This window comes from Sitophilus oryzae, unplaced genomic scaffold, assembly GCF_002938485.1.
Source record: "Sitophilus oryzae breed Bouriz unplaced genomic scaffold, Soryzae_2.0 scaffold_1067_pilon_pilon, whole genome shotgun sequence".
NCBI lineage: Eukaryota > Metazoa > Arthropoda > Insecta > Coleoptera > Curculionidae > Sitophilus > Sitophilus oryzae.
This window is the reverse complement of record NW_022145690.1, coordinates 1195202-1211214: the sequence shown is the minus strand read 5'-3', so window position 1 is coordinate 1211214 and position 16013 is coordinate 1195202. Positions and strand designations below refer to the sequence as shown.

The following is a 16013-nucleotide window of genomic DNA, read 5'->3' as shown; positions in this document are numbered from 1 at the left end:
AAACGAATTATTTGAATTCCCTATATTGTAAATACTTCCTGCCCTAAGTGCTTAAAAAGTGTATTTATAAAAATATATCTCGTATTTTCGCTCTTTAGTGATGATATATAATAGTGGATCTTATTAATTATTAATCAAATACCGTATCAACCTTGAAGAAAAAATGCGCAAAGTTGACTTGGAAATGATGATCGATTGTTATCAGTTCAAACAGCAGTATGTTTACTGCTGTTTGAACAAAGTGTCACAATATGACATGACCAGATCTATTGTTTTACATCACTTGACGTTTAAAGTCATAGGCCACTGGTTAAAATCAAGAAAAAATATACGCTTTAAAACTAAATCTTAAATAACTTAAAAACGATTTATTTTAGGTATAGGAACATGTATAGTCAAAAAGTAACGAATTGAAAAGGCGGGTTTCTATTTGAAAAAAAGATTTATGATAATTTTTTAATCACTCAATTCCATGACAGCTACGGCCATTATTATATGACATTTGAACAATTTAATCTTTGAAATAGATGAACAATTTAATCTTTGAAATACCACATGTCTTCTCTTTATGTCACAGTGGCTGTGGTAATCACTAAATTTGACGTTTAGGCTATACACACATTTTTGACAGGCAGTTTTTTTATCGTCCAAAAATTTTTATTTTTTTTCCCCATAAACGGTTAATGTTAGATATAAAGTGTCTGATATCAGAATTCATAAAATTTTACAGAGAATTTAAGTATGTAATAAAAAGTGCCGCCATATTGAAAATATTTTTTATCGATAGATCTCGTTGTGAAACATTGTGCAAAAAATCTCCGATCTAGATATTGTAGTTCTCTAGAAACTTCTAATGCACGCTCAGCCTGGGACACCCTGTATATGTTCATTTGTGTACAGTGTGTTCATTCAGTAAATTGTTCATTTGTATACAACGTATTATATTTTTTATAATACAATAGGTTGTTATAATATATTATTTAGATTAAGAATATTTTTTTTTATAAAACAACTACAGTAAATGTCAAAAAAAATTGTTTATACAACAGACAAATGAAATATAAGAATTCTTTTATAGAAAAATTCAACTTACATATGTCAAAATTTGACAGCTCTAATGTTTTTTTTTGATATTTCGAAAATTACACTGTGGGGTTTCAGACAAGACTTTTAAGCATAATTTAAACTTTTTTCCAAAACCAATTGCGTAGATAACTACTGACTAAAATATCGGGAACACCCTGTACAGATAGTTTTAGATAGTTTTGACAATTTCATTTTTTTTTTATAAAATTTCTAGAAAACGATTATTTCTTCTTTCAAACAAATTTGAAACTCACTCGGGATTCCCACAAAAGGATCAAACAGAATAACATAAATAAACATGATAATTTGTTGTAATTCAATATCTGCATTTAAACGCAAAATGATAATAACAAGCGTGATTCCGGTGACAGATATAAATACACTTATGGCCTTAAAAAATATAATAAAAATATGGTATTAAAAGTGTTTTTTCGCTACATAACGGGTTAGTTAGAGTTTTCTATATTATAGCTTCTTAATATGTCAGGTTTGAAAATATTTATCTATATTTGTTTAGTGATAGTGAATAATGCCCAATTTTCGCCACAAACGATTTTAAGTAATGTAAAACCAATGAACATTGATTTGAATCCGGCTGCTCTAACTCAACAATGGGAAAATTTCAAGGCAGGTATTTCAAACATTTGAATATATCCTTGTTATACAACGTGTTTTTTAAATAAATGCCCCCCCAAATTATGTTAACCAATACTAATATATTAGGCCAATAAAATTAAATGGAAAAAAGCAGTTTTGCGGAATTAATTTCCAGCAAGCTGGAAATCGATTTAATACTTCTATTAGGTCCTAAATGCGTGTTATCTGAGTTTGCACCATCCCAGATGGTGAGCTTAACTTTTGGTAGTCAAAAACGCCAAATTTTTCCACCTTTTTTAGTTTATTGCTTGTAGCTGGAAAACCAGGGTTGGCATGATTTAAATCATGATTTCAATCGTGATTTAAATCAAGTGATTTTTTAAATTTTAATCAAACTTTATTATAAATCAAAAAATAACTGTTAAAGTTATAAAAATTTGTCCTAGAAAACTATATAAAATATTTCTATAAAAGATCGTCGGTCGTGGTCGTCAGATAATAAATCGAAAAATAATTGTTAATATTATAAAACTATATAAAAATATCTATTCATCAATTTAAATGTTGGACCGATTTTTAAAGTAATTTCGTGTGAATCCATTAGACCGCTAAACGCAGGGATTTATTTTAAACTTTATGTATAAGTGACAAAAATTCGCTGTTCGAATACATATCATTCGCAGTCTAGTGCCAGAACTAGGTTCTTCTGATATAGAAACTATATCTTCATTCCCGAGAATCTATAATCGTTATCAGGAAATATGTTTTATATTTTTTTTTGAAACGGTTGTTTTTTTCCAAATTCTTACCGACATTTTGATCTGCAGTAAATATTTTACACTTTGACATTAGATAATACTAATTTCATTCTCGACTTAAGACTATTTCCGAACAATAGTGTATTGTTCTTATTAGGAGTAAAAATTATACATTTTTACTCCGAATAGAACATACTATTTTTTTTAAACATTACAAATAATTTTTTAATCAATTTCAAACATTGCAAATAATATAAACAGTAATCGAGCAACAATTTGTACACTAGTTGAATTTGACACTTCATATCAGTTTAATAATATATTTTTGTACTTTTGTGCTTAGGCGTAATAGTGCTTTACTTTTACTTTTATGCCTAGACGTTAAAATGACAAAAATTAATACTTTTGAGACGTTAATAAAAATCCTTTTGATCTGAAGCGAGTTTTGATTTCTAACCAAAATTTTTCTTGACGGGTAAAGGTGCGTATTCACTATCCGAACAAACGAACGAACGAACGAGCGAACGAATGGAATTCGGTATATTTGGACGGGGAACCGAACGCATGCGGCCATTAGTTCGTTGGTTTGCTCCACCATCCGTTTCGAGTCGATACATCAAAGGAGTTCAAAAACGAATGGGTAGATGTTGTTCGTTCAGTTCTAAAATTCGGTCCCGTCCATACTACTACCGAACGAACCAACGAATGTTCGTTCGTTCGTTCGGATAGTGAATACGCACCTTAATCATCAAAGGCCAAAATGACATTCCTCGCAAATTTTGAAATATAATTAGTGAAAAAGTCAAAAGTTTGTTAACTTTTTCCAATAATTGAAAATTAATACCACTAATTATGACGTTCTGAATGCTTACATTAAAATTAGGTGAACAAACTTCTACGGCCAATTGAAACTACTAATTTATTCCACTGATTTCGAGGTTTTGAATGAAGCTGTAGAATAAACAAACTTTTAACTTTTCCACTAATTATACTTCAAAATTTGGGAGGAATGTCACTTTGACCTTTGATTATCATCCATCAATAGAAATTGTGGCTAGAAATCAGAAGTATGGTTTTATAAGCTAAATATTAAACTTTCTCTATGGCTACAATGCAGTAGTCAGCTGCAAGCTGTTGCTAGAATATTCTATTAATTTTAATTATGTTTTTTAGACATTGTGAATGATCGTAAACTAAAAAGTATAAAGTGTAATTGAAACAACTAATTTATTTAACTAATTGCGAGGTTTTGAGTAAAGTTTAATAACTTGGAGACTGAATAACGTTTCACATAGTCCTTCCAATTACTTACCATCATTTAGTTGTACAAAAAACAGCACATTTGTCAGGTCATCGCATTAACATTTAATGTATTCTGCTCTGCTCTTTCTTCTTTGATCGAAAATCTATGCATACAAAGCTATAGCTTCATCTGTTAATCCCACCAGCTTTAAATGCTTCTCGTGCTTGCAATGCTCTATTAGTAGACCCTCAGTTTTGACAGTTTTCGTATCATTAGCCCCCCATACACCAGAAGATTTGGCCTGCGAATTTGGTCGCGGCGCGGCATAGAAAACAAGTTCTGTGGATTTAGTCCGAGGACTTGGCCTATCACGCACCAAAACTCTCGTATTTTGGACAGCCATTAAAAAACATAAAACCTAGGACAGAAACAGGACAGCTCGCTAGAACAAAAGAAGTTTTAAAAAATGTAAACGGCTCAATCTAGACTCAAGACTTAAAGGGGCTCTACATGCCAAATCGCACAGTTCAAATCTTAAGACCAAATTGATAGCGATCTTTTCATACTACAGGTTCAGATTTTATAAAAGATAATTTCGTCAGTCTATTGTTTAGACCATTCTCGCTAAAAACTGTGGTCTGTGCAGTTAAAAATATTCAGCATGTTGAAAGACAGCACGATCATCTCTTCGATGGGATCTTTATCCAAGCTGTCACCAAACGTTGAGATTTGTTCTACATCGAAGGACTGTATAGTTCGAATCTCTCAGATATCGTTGCGTGTAGGGCCTTGCCGGTTAGATCTTTGCCTGATTAAATCCGCGGACCAAGTCCAAATCCGCTGGTGGATGGCCAAACCTTCTGGTGAATGGATGATTATTTCTTATCAAGCCTGCATCTGTCTTGGTAAATTGATGTTACGACACCGCAGAAGTATTCTGAATTGAATTATTTTTATGGTACAGGAGTTAGTTACAAAGAGCCTTGAAGTTCTCAGTAATTACAGTACTAAACAGTATTTAAGAAACTGTATTTAAAACCTTATAATTTTTTAGAAAGAGAACGGTAAAAACTACGAACGTTTAGAAGAAATCCTACGTTTCGACATTTTCAAAAACAATCTAAAATTGATGTTCGATCACAATCAGAAATTCCTCAGTGGTCTGGTTAACTATCATATCGGAATCAATCAGTTTGCTGACATGACCAAAGAGGAGTTTGTTAAGAACATGTTGAAAGTGGAAATGCCAAGAGGAAGATCTAAGAGGCGGATTAAAGAACACGAGAGATTCAGAAGACAGATCGTTGACAGAATTGATTGGCGTGACCGGGGTGCAGTCACACCGGTGAAAAATCAAGGGAATTGCGGCTCGTGTTGGAGTTTCAGTGCAGTAAGTACAGTGTTCCAACTCCAAGTAAACTAATCAGTACTGAAGTGTTATGAAGCTCCCCCGTATACTAAGTGAATACTTTAATACCGATTAGTTTTATACCGTGTGGTGTATCGGAACAGGGGACATAGGAAATCTCATGTAAATTTTTAACTTCTTCTTTTGTTATTTCTAACTATTTATCTAAAAGGAATTTATTCTGAATTTAGCGCGCGGTAACTGTACATGTCGAACGTCTGTTTGTTCTCTGTCCTCTTCAGGCTCCAGGCATCGGCTTATATATGAGAGAAAGAGACAGTCCCGATTTAACTTGAAAATTCTTAGCCGCGTTCTTCGTCTCCTCACCGGCTTCTATAGTCTGTCCAACGAGAAGATCCTTGACAGTGATAGATATGTCTGTCATTTTAATTTCAGAGTAGTTTATTTTATTTTACAAAGAAATAAGTTGGTACAACTGGAACGCATAGCAGGAAATTAATATATATATTTAAAATTTGACTGACAAGTAACTTCAAAATATTGTGAAAAAAACTGTATAAAACTGAAAAAGTGTAATCGAGTTATCTTATTTAATAAAAAAAGGTATGTGTTAATACAAAACAAACAAAAAAAAGACACCACATACCAAAAAAATATGAAAAAGAACTATTTCTTACTTTCAAGCTTTATAAAACTTCCCGCATTTATGATTATATTTATCAATATAACTTATGTACAAATACAAATTTGTAATATTCCGCAGGAATAAATAAAACAACATAAATAAAACAAACTATTTTATCACATTATCATCAACTATTTTATCAATTTTATACCTCACAGGTTGATTAATTAACTTTAATCTTAATTTCTTTAAACCAGTACCTTTTGACATTATTTTTCTGCAGTACTAAAATCCATTATTTACCTATCGTGTGATGTCGATATTTTACAGCTACTCCAGTTTTTAGTATAGCCCTTCTACCATATTCGAGATGCACTTATCTACGACGAGATGGTATACGAACTTTATTGATAGTAACTTTATTGGTGTATCTGTATAAGACTTTCTGCCTGGGCAGCGAGTATTAACCATAAACTGTGCTCTGGGTTCTACAGTTAATTTTCACTCGATTTTTCCTCCACTTGACTTCAAAAGACACAAAACACAATTAATAACACGAATCAAAATGCATCATCTTCCAAAACGCAGGGTATTTGACAAAACTGACAAAAGTTGACACAAAATTATAACCTATAATTTGGCAAGACTTTGACAAACGTCAAAAATATAAAGGCGAGTTCATACGCATCGGCGTCCGTTTGTCGTTCATCGTTCCGTCAAACCAATAAAATTGAAATACGTCTGTCATTTTTTAAATAAACCAATAAAACTGGTTAAAAACAACAAGAGACGACGCATGACGGATTTATATTTAAACTCAAAGTTTTAAACCCATCCATAGTTAACTTAAAAATTATTAGAAACTTTTTTTATTAAAATAAATAGATTGGTATGGGACGTCATCTGCTTTTCTTCTGTCATCGTCTGTCGAAATCTTACCGGAGAAAAAAAAACAGAGTATATTTGTTCTCGAACACTTCTCGAACGGCTGTTAAGAAGAGAATCTTTAGCATTCCACAGAGGTGTCCTTTTCAGTCCATCTAAGTTTCTGTATTTAATATGCCCATAAAAACGGTTTTTGAGTGTGCTCCACGGGAAGAAGTCATTCGGCGAATGATCCTGTGGTCTTTTCCTACTGTGTTCTCCAATAAACGGGAGTCAATGTTTTTCTTTCCTTCAACTTGAAGAATATTCAATTCATTCTTATTCTTCCTGTTCAATTATATTTGTCTTCAAACTTCCATGTGCTTAATACCTTAGTGCCTTTAGTTTCAAACCTGCGGCTTATTATTTAAACTGGTTGACTTTTTCGGTATAGGATTTCTGGAGACTGAGCTGCTAACGTATCTAACACATCGGGTATACTATTTCCAGGAAAATGCCGTTTAACTATCGTAACTTTATCAGAAGTTGTGAAATTCATAATTTTTTTATACAAAATTACGTTGTTTGATACCTTCAATTTTTTGTAAACAAAATGTGACATCGAATTTGACAATGACACAATCACATTTTTTGATGGTATTTTAATTGTAGCTTTCTCTGGACCGTATTATAAATTTTACTAATTGGAAGGTAGATTTTTGCAAATAACTTTTAAATGACTATTCCAAATGAAACGAAATTCTACACAAAGTACAACTTTAACGCCTCTTCAAAAAAGTCTAATACAACTTTTGCATAAAATCATCTGGGGAGATAATATTTGGCTTTTTCAAAATTAACATTGGATTTTCTATGTCTCGTGTTCCAATGCACCACACGGTATATGGAGTTTGACGGGATGCAGAGACCGTCACCCTGTATATACTCTTCTAGATCGGTTCTGTAGAAGGCCAATACTTTTTGAAAACCGGAAATTTGGTGTCTCTAAGCGAACAGAATTTATTGGACTGCGCCACAGATCAGAACAGGGGCTGCAACGGAGGTTGGATGACCAATGCTTTTGATTATCTGAAAGGACACACAATCACTTCAGAAGATGCTTATCCCTACTATGCACAACAACAGCAATGCCAATCTCCTTATGCTCCTTATCGGATATCTATTCAAGGTAATATCTTGTTGAATAAAAAAAATACGGTCGATGGAAGCTCGGCATAACATTGCAGTTGGTGTTTCCGGATATGTTGGGTGGTCCAAACTGTATTTTGCAACATATTTTGCAGATAAAAATAAGTAAAATAATTCGTATAAACGTATGTCCTAAAATGCTTAGTTTCGGGGATACAGGGTGTAGATGTTTCATTATGGACAACTCAAAAGGTACAAGGATATTTGCCACGAAAACTTAAAGAGGGTTAGCATGCAGAATGAGTAGGAAGAAGCAGCTCACAACAGAACCCATTGGAGAAGAATTATAAACTCAGTTAACAGCGACAACCAAAAAGTAAAGAGGCAACAAAGCAATGAGATTTTTGAATGTCCGGAGTGCGGTAGACAGATAACATCATGTATCGGGCTTATCACGTATCAGTCACAGAAAAGCTCATGAAAGAGAACGCCTTGCGTGACCATCTTCTGATGCGTGTCAATTTTGACGTGTGATTTTTTCTAAATAATTCCTGAAGTAACGTCAATATTTGGATGAAAATTGGTGTCAGGGAGTTTTTTGACATGAGAAATTTTGATTTTGATATCAATATGACTCATATTTGTAGAGCGCGCCACCTCCATGTGTTTTAACTGATTTGAAGTGTAATAACTTTTCGTCCGTACCTGTATAAAACTATTGAGTGAAAAAAAAAATACATTTCCGTGATTTTTAAGTAAAAAAATACCGTATGATCGAAAAAAAACGGCGTCCAGTTGGCTCGGAAATGAACATCGTTGACATTCCCCATATAATTTTACATATAAAATGACAGCGATTTTCATTTCATAGCCATCGCTGACGCCGTTTTTACTCGATCATACAGTATATCTTGGTAAAAATCGCTACAAGCAACCGTTCTCACGATTTTAGAGTGGAAATAGTCAATACATGTCAATATTGACAAAAAATAAACATATTGAGAACATAGTTATTTGACTCAATCTTTGAATAAGAAGACTAAGGAAGGAGCATATCAAAAATCTTAGATCCACCGCGATGGGCCTCAAATATGGCCGACTTAAATTCCGGTTTGTCAGTGCCGTTCTATGATGTAGGGTAGACGTGGGGTAGACTCAATAATATGTTGTTTTATTTGACGTTGTGAATAAATGTTGGTAGTTATTAGAATTGTTACAAAAATATATAATTCTAATAAAAATACATAAGTTATAATAATTATTTATTAACACAAACATCCGATACGCTACTGAAGCAGGTAAATCTGGTAAATCAAATTGAGGTATCTAAATTCTTTGACATCTAATCTTTGACAAGTAGTAAATAAAAGCAAAATTGCAAGAAAAAATATATAATTAGTTAATTTAAGTGAATTTCATAAATGATCGGTTTACTACACGTATGTATATTATATAGTCACTTACTAGCGAAAAGTTGTTCCATTATTTCACTCAATTTTTGCCGAGATCTACCGCACGCTACACAACCAACTATTTTAGAATCTTTTTCGATAAAACGCGATAGTGGCACTGTTAATTTAAGTTCTGCCACAATTTCCATCTAGATTTACTACCTTTATACAACTATCAGTAGTAGAATAAATAATAAATAACATAAAATAAGTTCCGTAAAGACTGACAAATCCACAAAATTTCAAATCAAATTCAAATGTGTCAAATGAATCGTCAAACAGAACTGTCAAGGATCCCCACCCTAGAGTGCTTTTTCCGTCCACCATGCATGAATACATGGATAGCATTATGCTCCTTCCTTAGTCTTCTTATTCAAAGGACTGAATTGAAAACTTTATTTTTTTAATCATAAATTTTTCTTCGAAAATATGGTGATAAAACAGTTTTCTGTTGAACTTTTGGCAACTTTTGGAAAAACATTTCAAATTTATCATTTCAGTCTAGTAACTATTTAGTCAATATCAAAGTCAATATGTTTATGTCAATGATGACAAGTATTGATAATTTCGGTTCCAAATAAATCGAGAACCATTCTCATAGGGATTTTTACCAAGAGACCTTTTTTACGTAAAAAAACATCATAAATGTATATTTTTTATTCAGTAGTTTTATACAGGTACGGACGAAAAGTTATTACTCTTCAAACCAGTTAAAAAATATGTAGGTGTCGCCCTCTACAAGTAGGAGTCAGATAATCATCAAAATCAAATTTCTCATATCAAAAAACTCCGAGACAGTAATTTTCATCCAAATATTAACGTTACTTCAGAAATTATTTGAAAAAAATCGAAATAAATATGTAACGTCTACACCCTGTATCTCCGAAACTAAGCATTTTAGGACATACATTTATGCAAACTTTTTTACTTATTTTTATCTGCAGAATATGCTGCCGAAGTTTCCGGAATACAGTTCGGACCACCCTGTATACAGGGTGTTTCAAAAAACCATGTGCCATCTCTCGCGGGGAGATTCTTGTTTCGTAAATACAGGTTGTTAAAGTCTTATTATTTTTTCGATTTATTATAATTTTTTTCCAAGTGCATTTAGTTTTTCGAATGAAATTTTGAGGGTAAAAGTTACTATAAATGCGACATACCGTATGATCGAATAAAAACGGCGTCAGCGATGGCTATGAAATGACGATCGATGACATTTTCCATATAATTTTACATATAAAACGACAGCGATCTTCATTTCATAGCAATCGCTGACGCCGTTTTTATTCGATCATACGGTATTTTGAAGCTAAGTCCACGACCACACAGAAAGCGTTTTTTGCGTTTTTAGCGACTAAAATAAAATAACAGGATTATATAGGAGTGACCACACCAAAAACGTGTAGCGTTCGGCGTGTCTCGCAAAAAACGCAAATGAAAACAAATCAGTTTGGTTTTCTGTACCGTTTTTAGCGTTTTCTAAGATGAGACCCAGTCATAGGCGGACGTTATATTTAATAATACAATAAAAATAAATTAAATAGTATCCATTTTTTTCATTTTAGGATATTATCTAAAAATATTTTTATAAAGAACATCTACTGTTTAGGGAGATTTTATTAAATTCAAAAATTTGAAGGAAATGTTTGAAAAAGTGTAGTTTGAAATGTTTAAAAAAGTAATAAATTAAAGGAATATTTTCTTACGCGTAAAAAATAGTTTTTTATGGGTAAAAAGTGTTTTCTTTTCTGCGTAGAAAAAATTTTCTTAACGTTTTTGACGCGTAAAAAATACTTTTTTACACGTAAAAAATATTTTTTTGGGTAAAAGAGTTTTTTAATAGAAACAATGTTTTTGACGCGTAAAAAATAGTCTTTTACGTGTAACAAATAGTTTTTTACACGTAAAAAATATTTTTTTTTGCGTAAGAAAGGTTTTCTACCAGAAACAATAAGTTTTTGACGCGTAAAAAAATAGTTTTTTACGTGTAACAAATAGATTTTTACACGTAACAAATAGTTTTATACGCGTAAAAATTTTTTTTTACCAGTAACAAATAGTTTTATACGCGTAAAAAATAGTTTTTTACGTGTAACAGTTTTATTCGCGTAAAATAATAAAAATAGTTTTTTACGTGTGACAAATGTTTTTTTACGCGTAATAATTTGGTTCACTTTTACAAAATTTGTATTAAAATATCAATATTTTTGATAAACACGTGAACTGCTCACAAATACGACGCGTCACTACGTATTTCTAAGCCGTTAACACGTTTCGTTACAACGAGCTCGTGTGTCAGGGCCGACACACTAGCTCGTATGTCACGGCCTTCAATTTTTACTCCCAGCGCGCGTAAAGTAGTTTCACTCCATAATGTTTCATAAATCATGTCCTAAAATTGCATTAGCAACTAGAAATATTTACTATTCTATTATATAATTATAATTATTTATTATATTATATTATAATTATAACAAGTACTAACTACAACACTACAACATAAAAAAATATACACATATAAACTAAAATTCGTAAAATTAATGGCAAATAATAATTATTATTTTTACACACACCACTGGCACTAGCAGTAGATTGTGTTTGTCTCCGAATATATGCCCCGGCCCGTCCACAATTCAATCCCAGCATCTTTTTTCTTCGTCTCTTCAACGCTAACGGCGCCGATCTCGCCTATCTCTTTCTCACAGGATTAATTGTTGGACGGGCCGGGAATCCACGAGCTTGCGACGTTACTAATTGACATCTTGATAGAAACTGCGGACCTGCTGCGTCTTTTGCGTGTTTTTAATGGACACAAATCGCTTAAAACGGTAAAATCGCAAAAAGCGCTTGAGACGCAAAAAACGCAAAACGCTAAAAACGCTTTCTGTGTGGCCGTGGGCTAAGAAAGTGTCGACATATTCACCAGGGACGTGCATATGGGTTATCACTGGAATATTTTTTCTAACAAAAAGCATGTACGCCACTGACTTTTTTCTCTTGTTAGCGAAATAATGTAAGAAGTTTAATGCCGATTAAAAGTTTTGACGATTTACCGATTTTTTCGATTTCGGCCTCCCTGATGAGATAAACGCAACTTTATTAATCTGCCTTGATCACCAACTTTAAAAAAAATAATATCATTAACTAGCGAAAGTTTTAAATAAGTACTCATTAATTCTTTGAGATTTGATCAAAAAATATAAAAAAAAGATCCTATAAACATGGGTACGGAAATCCATAGTTTTAGAGTTACAGGATGTTAAATTTTTTAAAATTAGTTTTTTTTAATTAACTTAAATATCACTATTTTTTTTATTTGAAATTGATGTAGCTTGGACTAATAGTAATGATATTTAATAATAAATTAGGTAAAATATATAGATAATTTATTAATTTTGTTTTTATTTTAATTGTAATTAATAAAATTGCATTTATCTCATGAAGGAGGCCGAATGCGACAAAATATCAAGAGATAACTTTTAATTATTAAACAGCCTACACAATTTAAAAATTATTCCAGTGATAACCCATATGCACGTCCCTGATGAATTTATCGACACTTTTACAGCATTAAAATATGTAGCACTTATGGTAATTTTTACCCTCAAAATTTCATTCGAATCGCTAAAAGTATTTGGAAGAAAATTATAATAAATCGAAAGATTATTAAAGCTTTACTTAACACCCTGTAGCTACAAAACAAAGGAGAATCGGACGTATGTTGATATAATAAATAAATCTTATTTTTACGTGAGGAATCTCCATACGGGAGATGGCACATGTTTTTTGAAACACCCTGTATAACACAAATATCTTTTTGAAAAACCTTCGCCAATTTGTCACAATTCACTATTACAGAACTCTATTCAAAAACTGTTTTTCGTTTAACTCTAGTTTAACTGGTTTCAGCTATTCTAAAGTTGAAAAACTGAAAATTATGCATTTCTACAGAAAACTTTTCGTTACTTTCTATTTGAAAAGGCTTCCAAATACAGTACCCAAAACAATTATCGCATATTTGAATAAAAGTAATTATTACATATTTCTAAATGAAGCATGCTTTTTTCTGACTTTCTCTTGTGATATTTTTTAGGATAATTAGGGTACGCACTGACATGTAATTTTTAATCGACTGACTATTTAGTTGCATGTATTTTTAACCGATATATCCTTATGAAGCCGCGCTCACATGCAATCAAATAGTCGGCCGATCGACTTCATAAGTATGTATTGTTTTCACTTTTACAACTAAATAGTCGGTCGACTATAAAAATTACAGGTCAGCGCCAGGCCCGTTCCAGGGGTATCTGGCGCCTACGTGCAGCATTCTGTGGTGCGCCCTTTTTATATTTAAATCAATTATATATTTTAATCTTAATCTCAAAAATTTAAAGAATTTATATTCTGCGACAAACGAGCAATATGTAATTGGAAATGTAAAAAAACCTATTCTAATTAAAGTATAAAAACATTTATTAAATAAATAAAACAAACAAAACCACAAATATTTAGTAACAAAAATAGTAGGTACCCTAAAGAAAAAAACTGACCCATTTTATATGAAATACATAAAAACAATAAACTAAAATTCGGAAATAATATACATGTACTGATTTCTTTCGAAAATCGACAACTATGAAACTATGAACCCTTCCCGGACACAAACGGTACATCATTGTGAGACAGGAAATTGTAGAGAGAAACAAGCCCTATAACATAGGATACAACATTTTAATGAACAGTGCTTTCCATAAAATCAATAAAATGAAAAAAATACGAAATAATATACATGTACTGATTTCTTTCGAAAATCGACAACTATGAAACTATGAACCCTTCCCGGACACAAACAGTACATCATTGTGAGACAGGAAATTGTAGAGAGAAACAAGCCCTATAACATAGGATACAACATTTTAATGAACAGTGCTTTCCATAAAATCAATAAAATGAAAAAAATACGAAATAATATACATGTACTGATTTCTTTCGAAAATCGACAACTATGAAACTATGATCCCTTCCCCGACACAAACAGTACATTGTGAGACAGGAAATTGTGGAGAGAAACAAGCCCTATAAGATAGGTTACAACATTTTAATGAACAGTGCTTTCCATAAAATGAATAAAATGAAAAATAAATAGATGAGATCAATGTGTTGCCGACAGATTGCCCTAGACTTGTTTATTCGGTGCGACCAACGCAAAAAAGACGCTAAGCAAACTTTATCCTATGATGGTTTAAGTATTTGTGTATTGGCAAGAAAGCGTATCGGTTTTTTGTTACAAAGTACTGATTGACCCTTTGATTTTGCGCCCCCAAAATGTTGCGCCTACATGCGTGCACGCACTGCACGCTCGCCAGGAACGGCCCTGGTCAGCGCATAGGCTTATTGTATCGAATTTCCCTTCACAGTATCCGTACTATTTAAAATCGTAAGTCAGGGAATTCAAAGTGTCTTGTTTTTCAAATTAATACATTTTTTAGAAAATATGCGATAATTGTTTTGAGTAGCTTACTAAATAAACAAATACTTCTAACATAACTGATTGCAGCTAAACGAAATTTGATTATTCATGTTACAGGTTACGAGACTATCTCAAACGAAGGTTCTCTACAGCAAGCAGTAGCAACAACGGGCCCTATTTCGGCAGCAATGGATGCTTCCAACCTCCAGTTCTATGCAGGAGGTGTGTTTCGAGATGACGACTGCAACTCCAACTCCGTAAATCACGGAGTTCTTATTGTAGGATACGGATCCGAGTCCGGAAGGGACTACTGGTTGGTTAAGAACTCCTGGGGTCCCAAATGGGGTGAAGAAGGGTACTTTAAGATAGTACGGAATAGGAATAACCAGTGTGGTATAGCTAGCTACGGAATGTATCCCATACTGTAACTGAATATATAAAATTTACTTACTAATTTCAATTATTTGATTTGCAAATTTAAAGGTAATTCGGTCACTGTGGCGCCTTTTTTTATCATATTTTGTACCCTTAGATTAAGAATAAAAATTTATACCTTAGGTACCCATATCTACCAAGAATTTTTATATTTCTAAGTCAATATGGAGATATGCAAAAAGCAAGATAAAAGAATAGAAATAAGTAATCTGTCCAAACGAGTCAAGGAAGATTTCGAAGAGGATTCATTTGAACAGGAAAAAAATATTATTTACCTGTAAATAAAACTGACAGACAATAAATAACGTTACTTTGAATGTGGTAGACAATGATTCAGTATTAAAACTAAAAGAATTTCGGACTTCCATTGTCCCAGACGTTTTCTTTCATGAGCTTTTCTGTGACTGAAAAGCCCGATACGTGATGTTATCTCTCTTCCGCACTCTGGACTGCTCTGGACATTCAAGAATTTCATTACATTGTTGCCTCTCGACTTTTTAGTTGTCATTGAGTTTACATCATTTATTTTTATTTTGCTTACGCAACTTACATTTCCATACTTGGATTGCTAAAGATTTTTTACTATTGTTAGAAATAAATACGACCAGTGGCGGATAAAAGGGGCCCGCAGGGCCCGCGACTCGGTCCCCACTTTATTTCAAAAAGGCCCCACAGGTTAGGAGAAAAATATTAATACTGCGGGGGGAAAGCCAAGTCCGTTATTGAAATTTGTTAAACAGCGAAAAAATGCTAACCCTTTTGCCTGTTTAAAATCATACATTCATTATAATTTTATTTTTGAAAATCGATCTGGAACATACAGCGTGCCATAATCTCACAAAAAGTCTGTTGGCATCGTACGCCGGACTGCAAGCGCTGATTAAAAATCAGCAGCCAAATGCAGAGTTTTACCGTGGTTTTACATTGTACCGCACACAATCTGAATCTCGTAGTTAACGATAGTGT

At 32.7% G+C, this 16013-nt stretch overlaps 1 protein-coding gene across 2 annotated transcripts; it reads left to right on the top strand.

Moving 5' to 3' along the window:
• Positions 1-1528: 1528 nt before the first annotated feature.
• LOC115879668 (cathepsin L1-like) lies at positions 1529-15103 on the top strand. 2 transcript variants are annotated; one of them, XM_030896593.1, is made up of 4 exons: positions 1529-1713; positions 4739-5074; positions 7497-7731; positions 14730-15103. In XM_030896593.1, exons 1-4 carry the CDS (start codon positions 1567-1569, stop codon positions 15038-15040), a joined length of 1029 nt encoding a protein of 342 aa, XP_030752453.1. In that variant the 5' UTR covers positions 1529-1566; the 3' UTR covers positions 15041-15103. The 2 variants fall into 2 exon arrangements, with proteins under 2 accessions (XP_030752453.1, XP_030752462.1); XM_030896602.1 differs by lacking the exon at positions 1529-1713 and adding an exon at positions 3395-3508.
• The last annotated feature ends 910 nt before the right edge of the window (positions 15104-16013 follow it).

Bases quoted from the DNA above. Each gene is read 5' to 3' on its own strand.
- LOC115879668 (XM_030896593.1), top strand. From the start codon at position 1,567: ATGTCAGGTTTGAAAATATTTATCTATATTTGTTTAGTGATAGTGAAT. The intron at 5,075-7,496 runs GTAAGTACAGTG...ATACTCTTCTAG, and splicing joins CGTGTTGGAGTTTCAGTGCA to ATCGGTTCTGTAGAAGGCCA. The intron at 7,732-14,729 runs GTAATATCTTGT...TTCATGTTACAG, and splicing joins TTATCGGATATCTATTCAAG to GTTACGAGACTATCTCAAAC.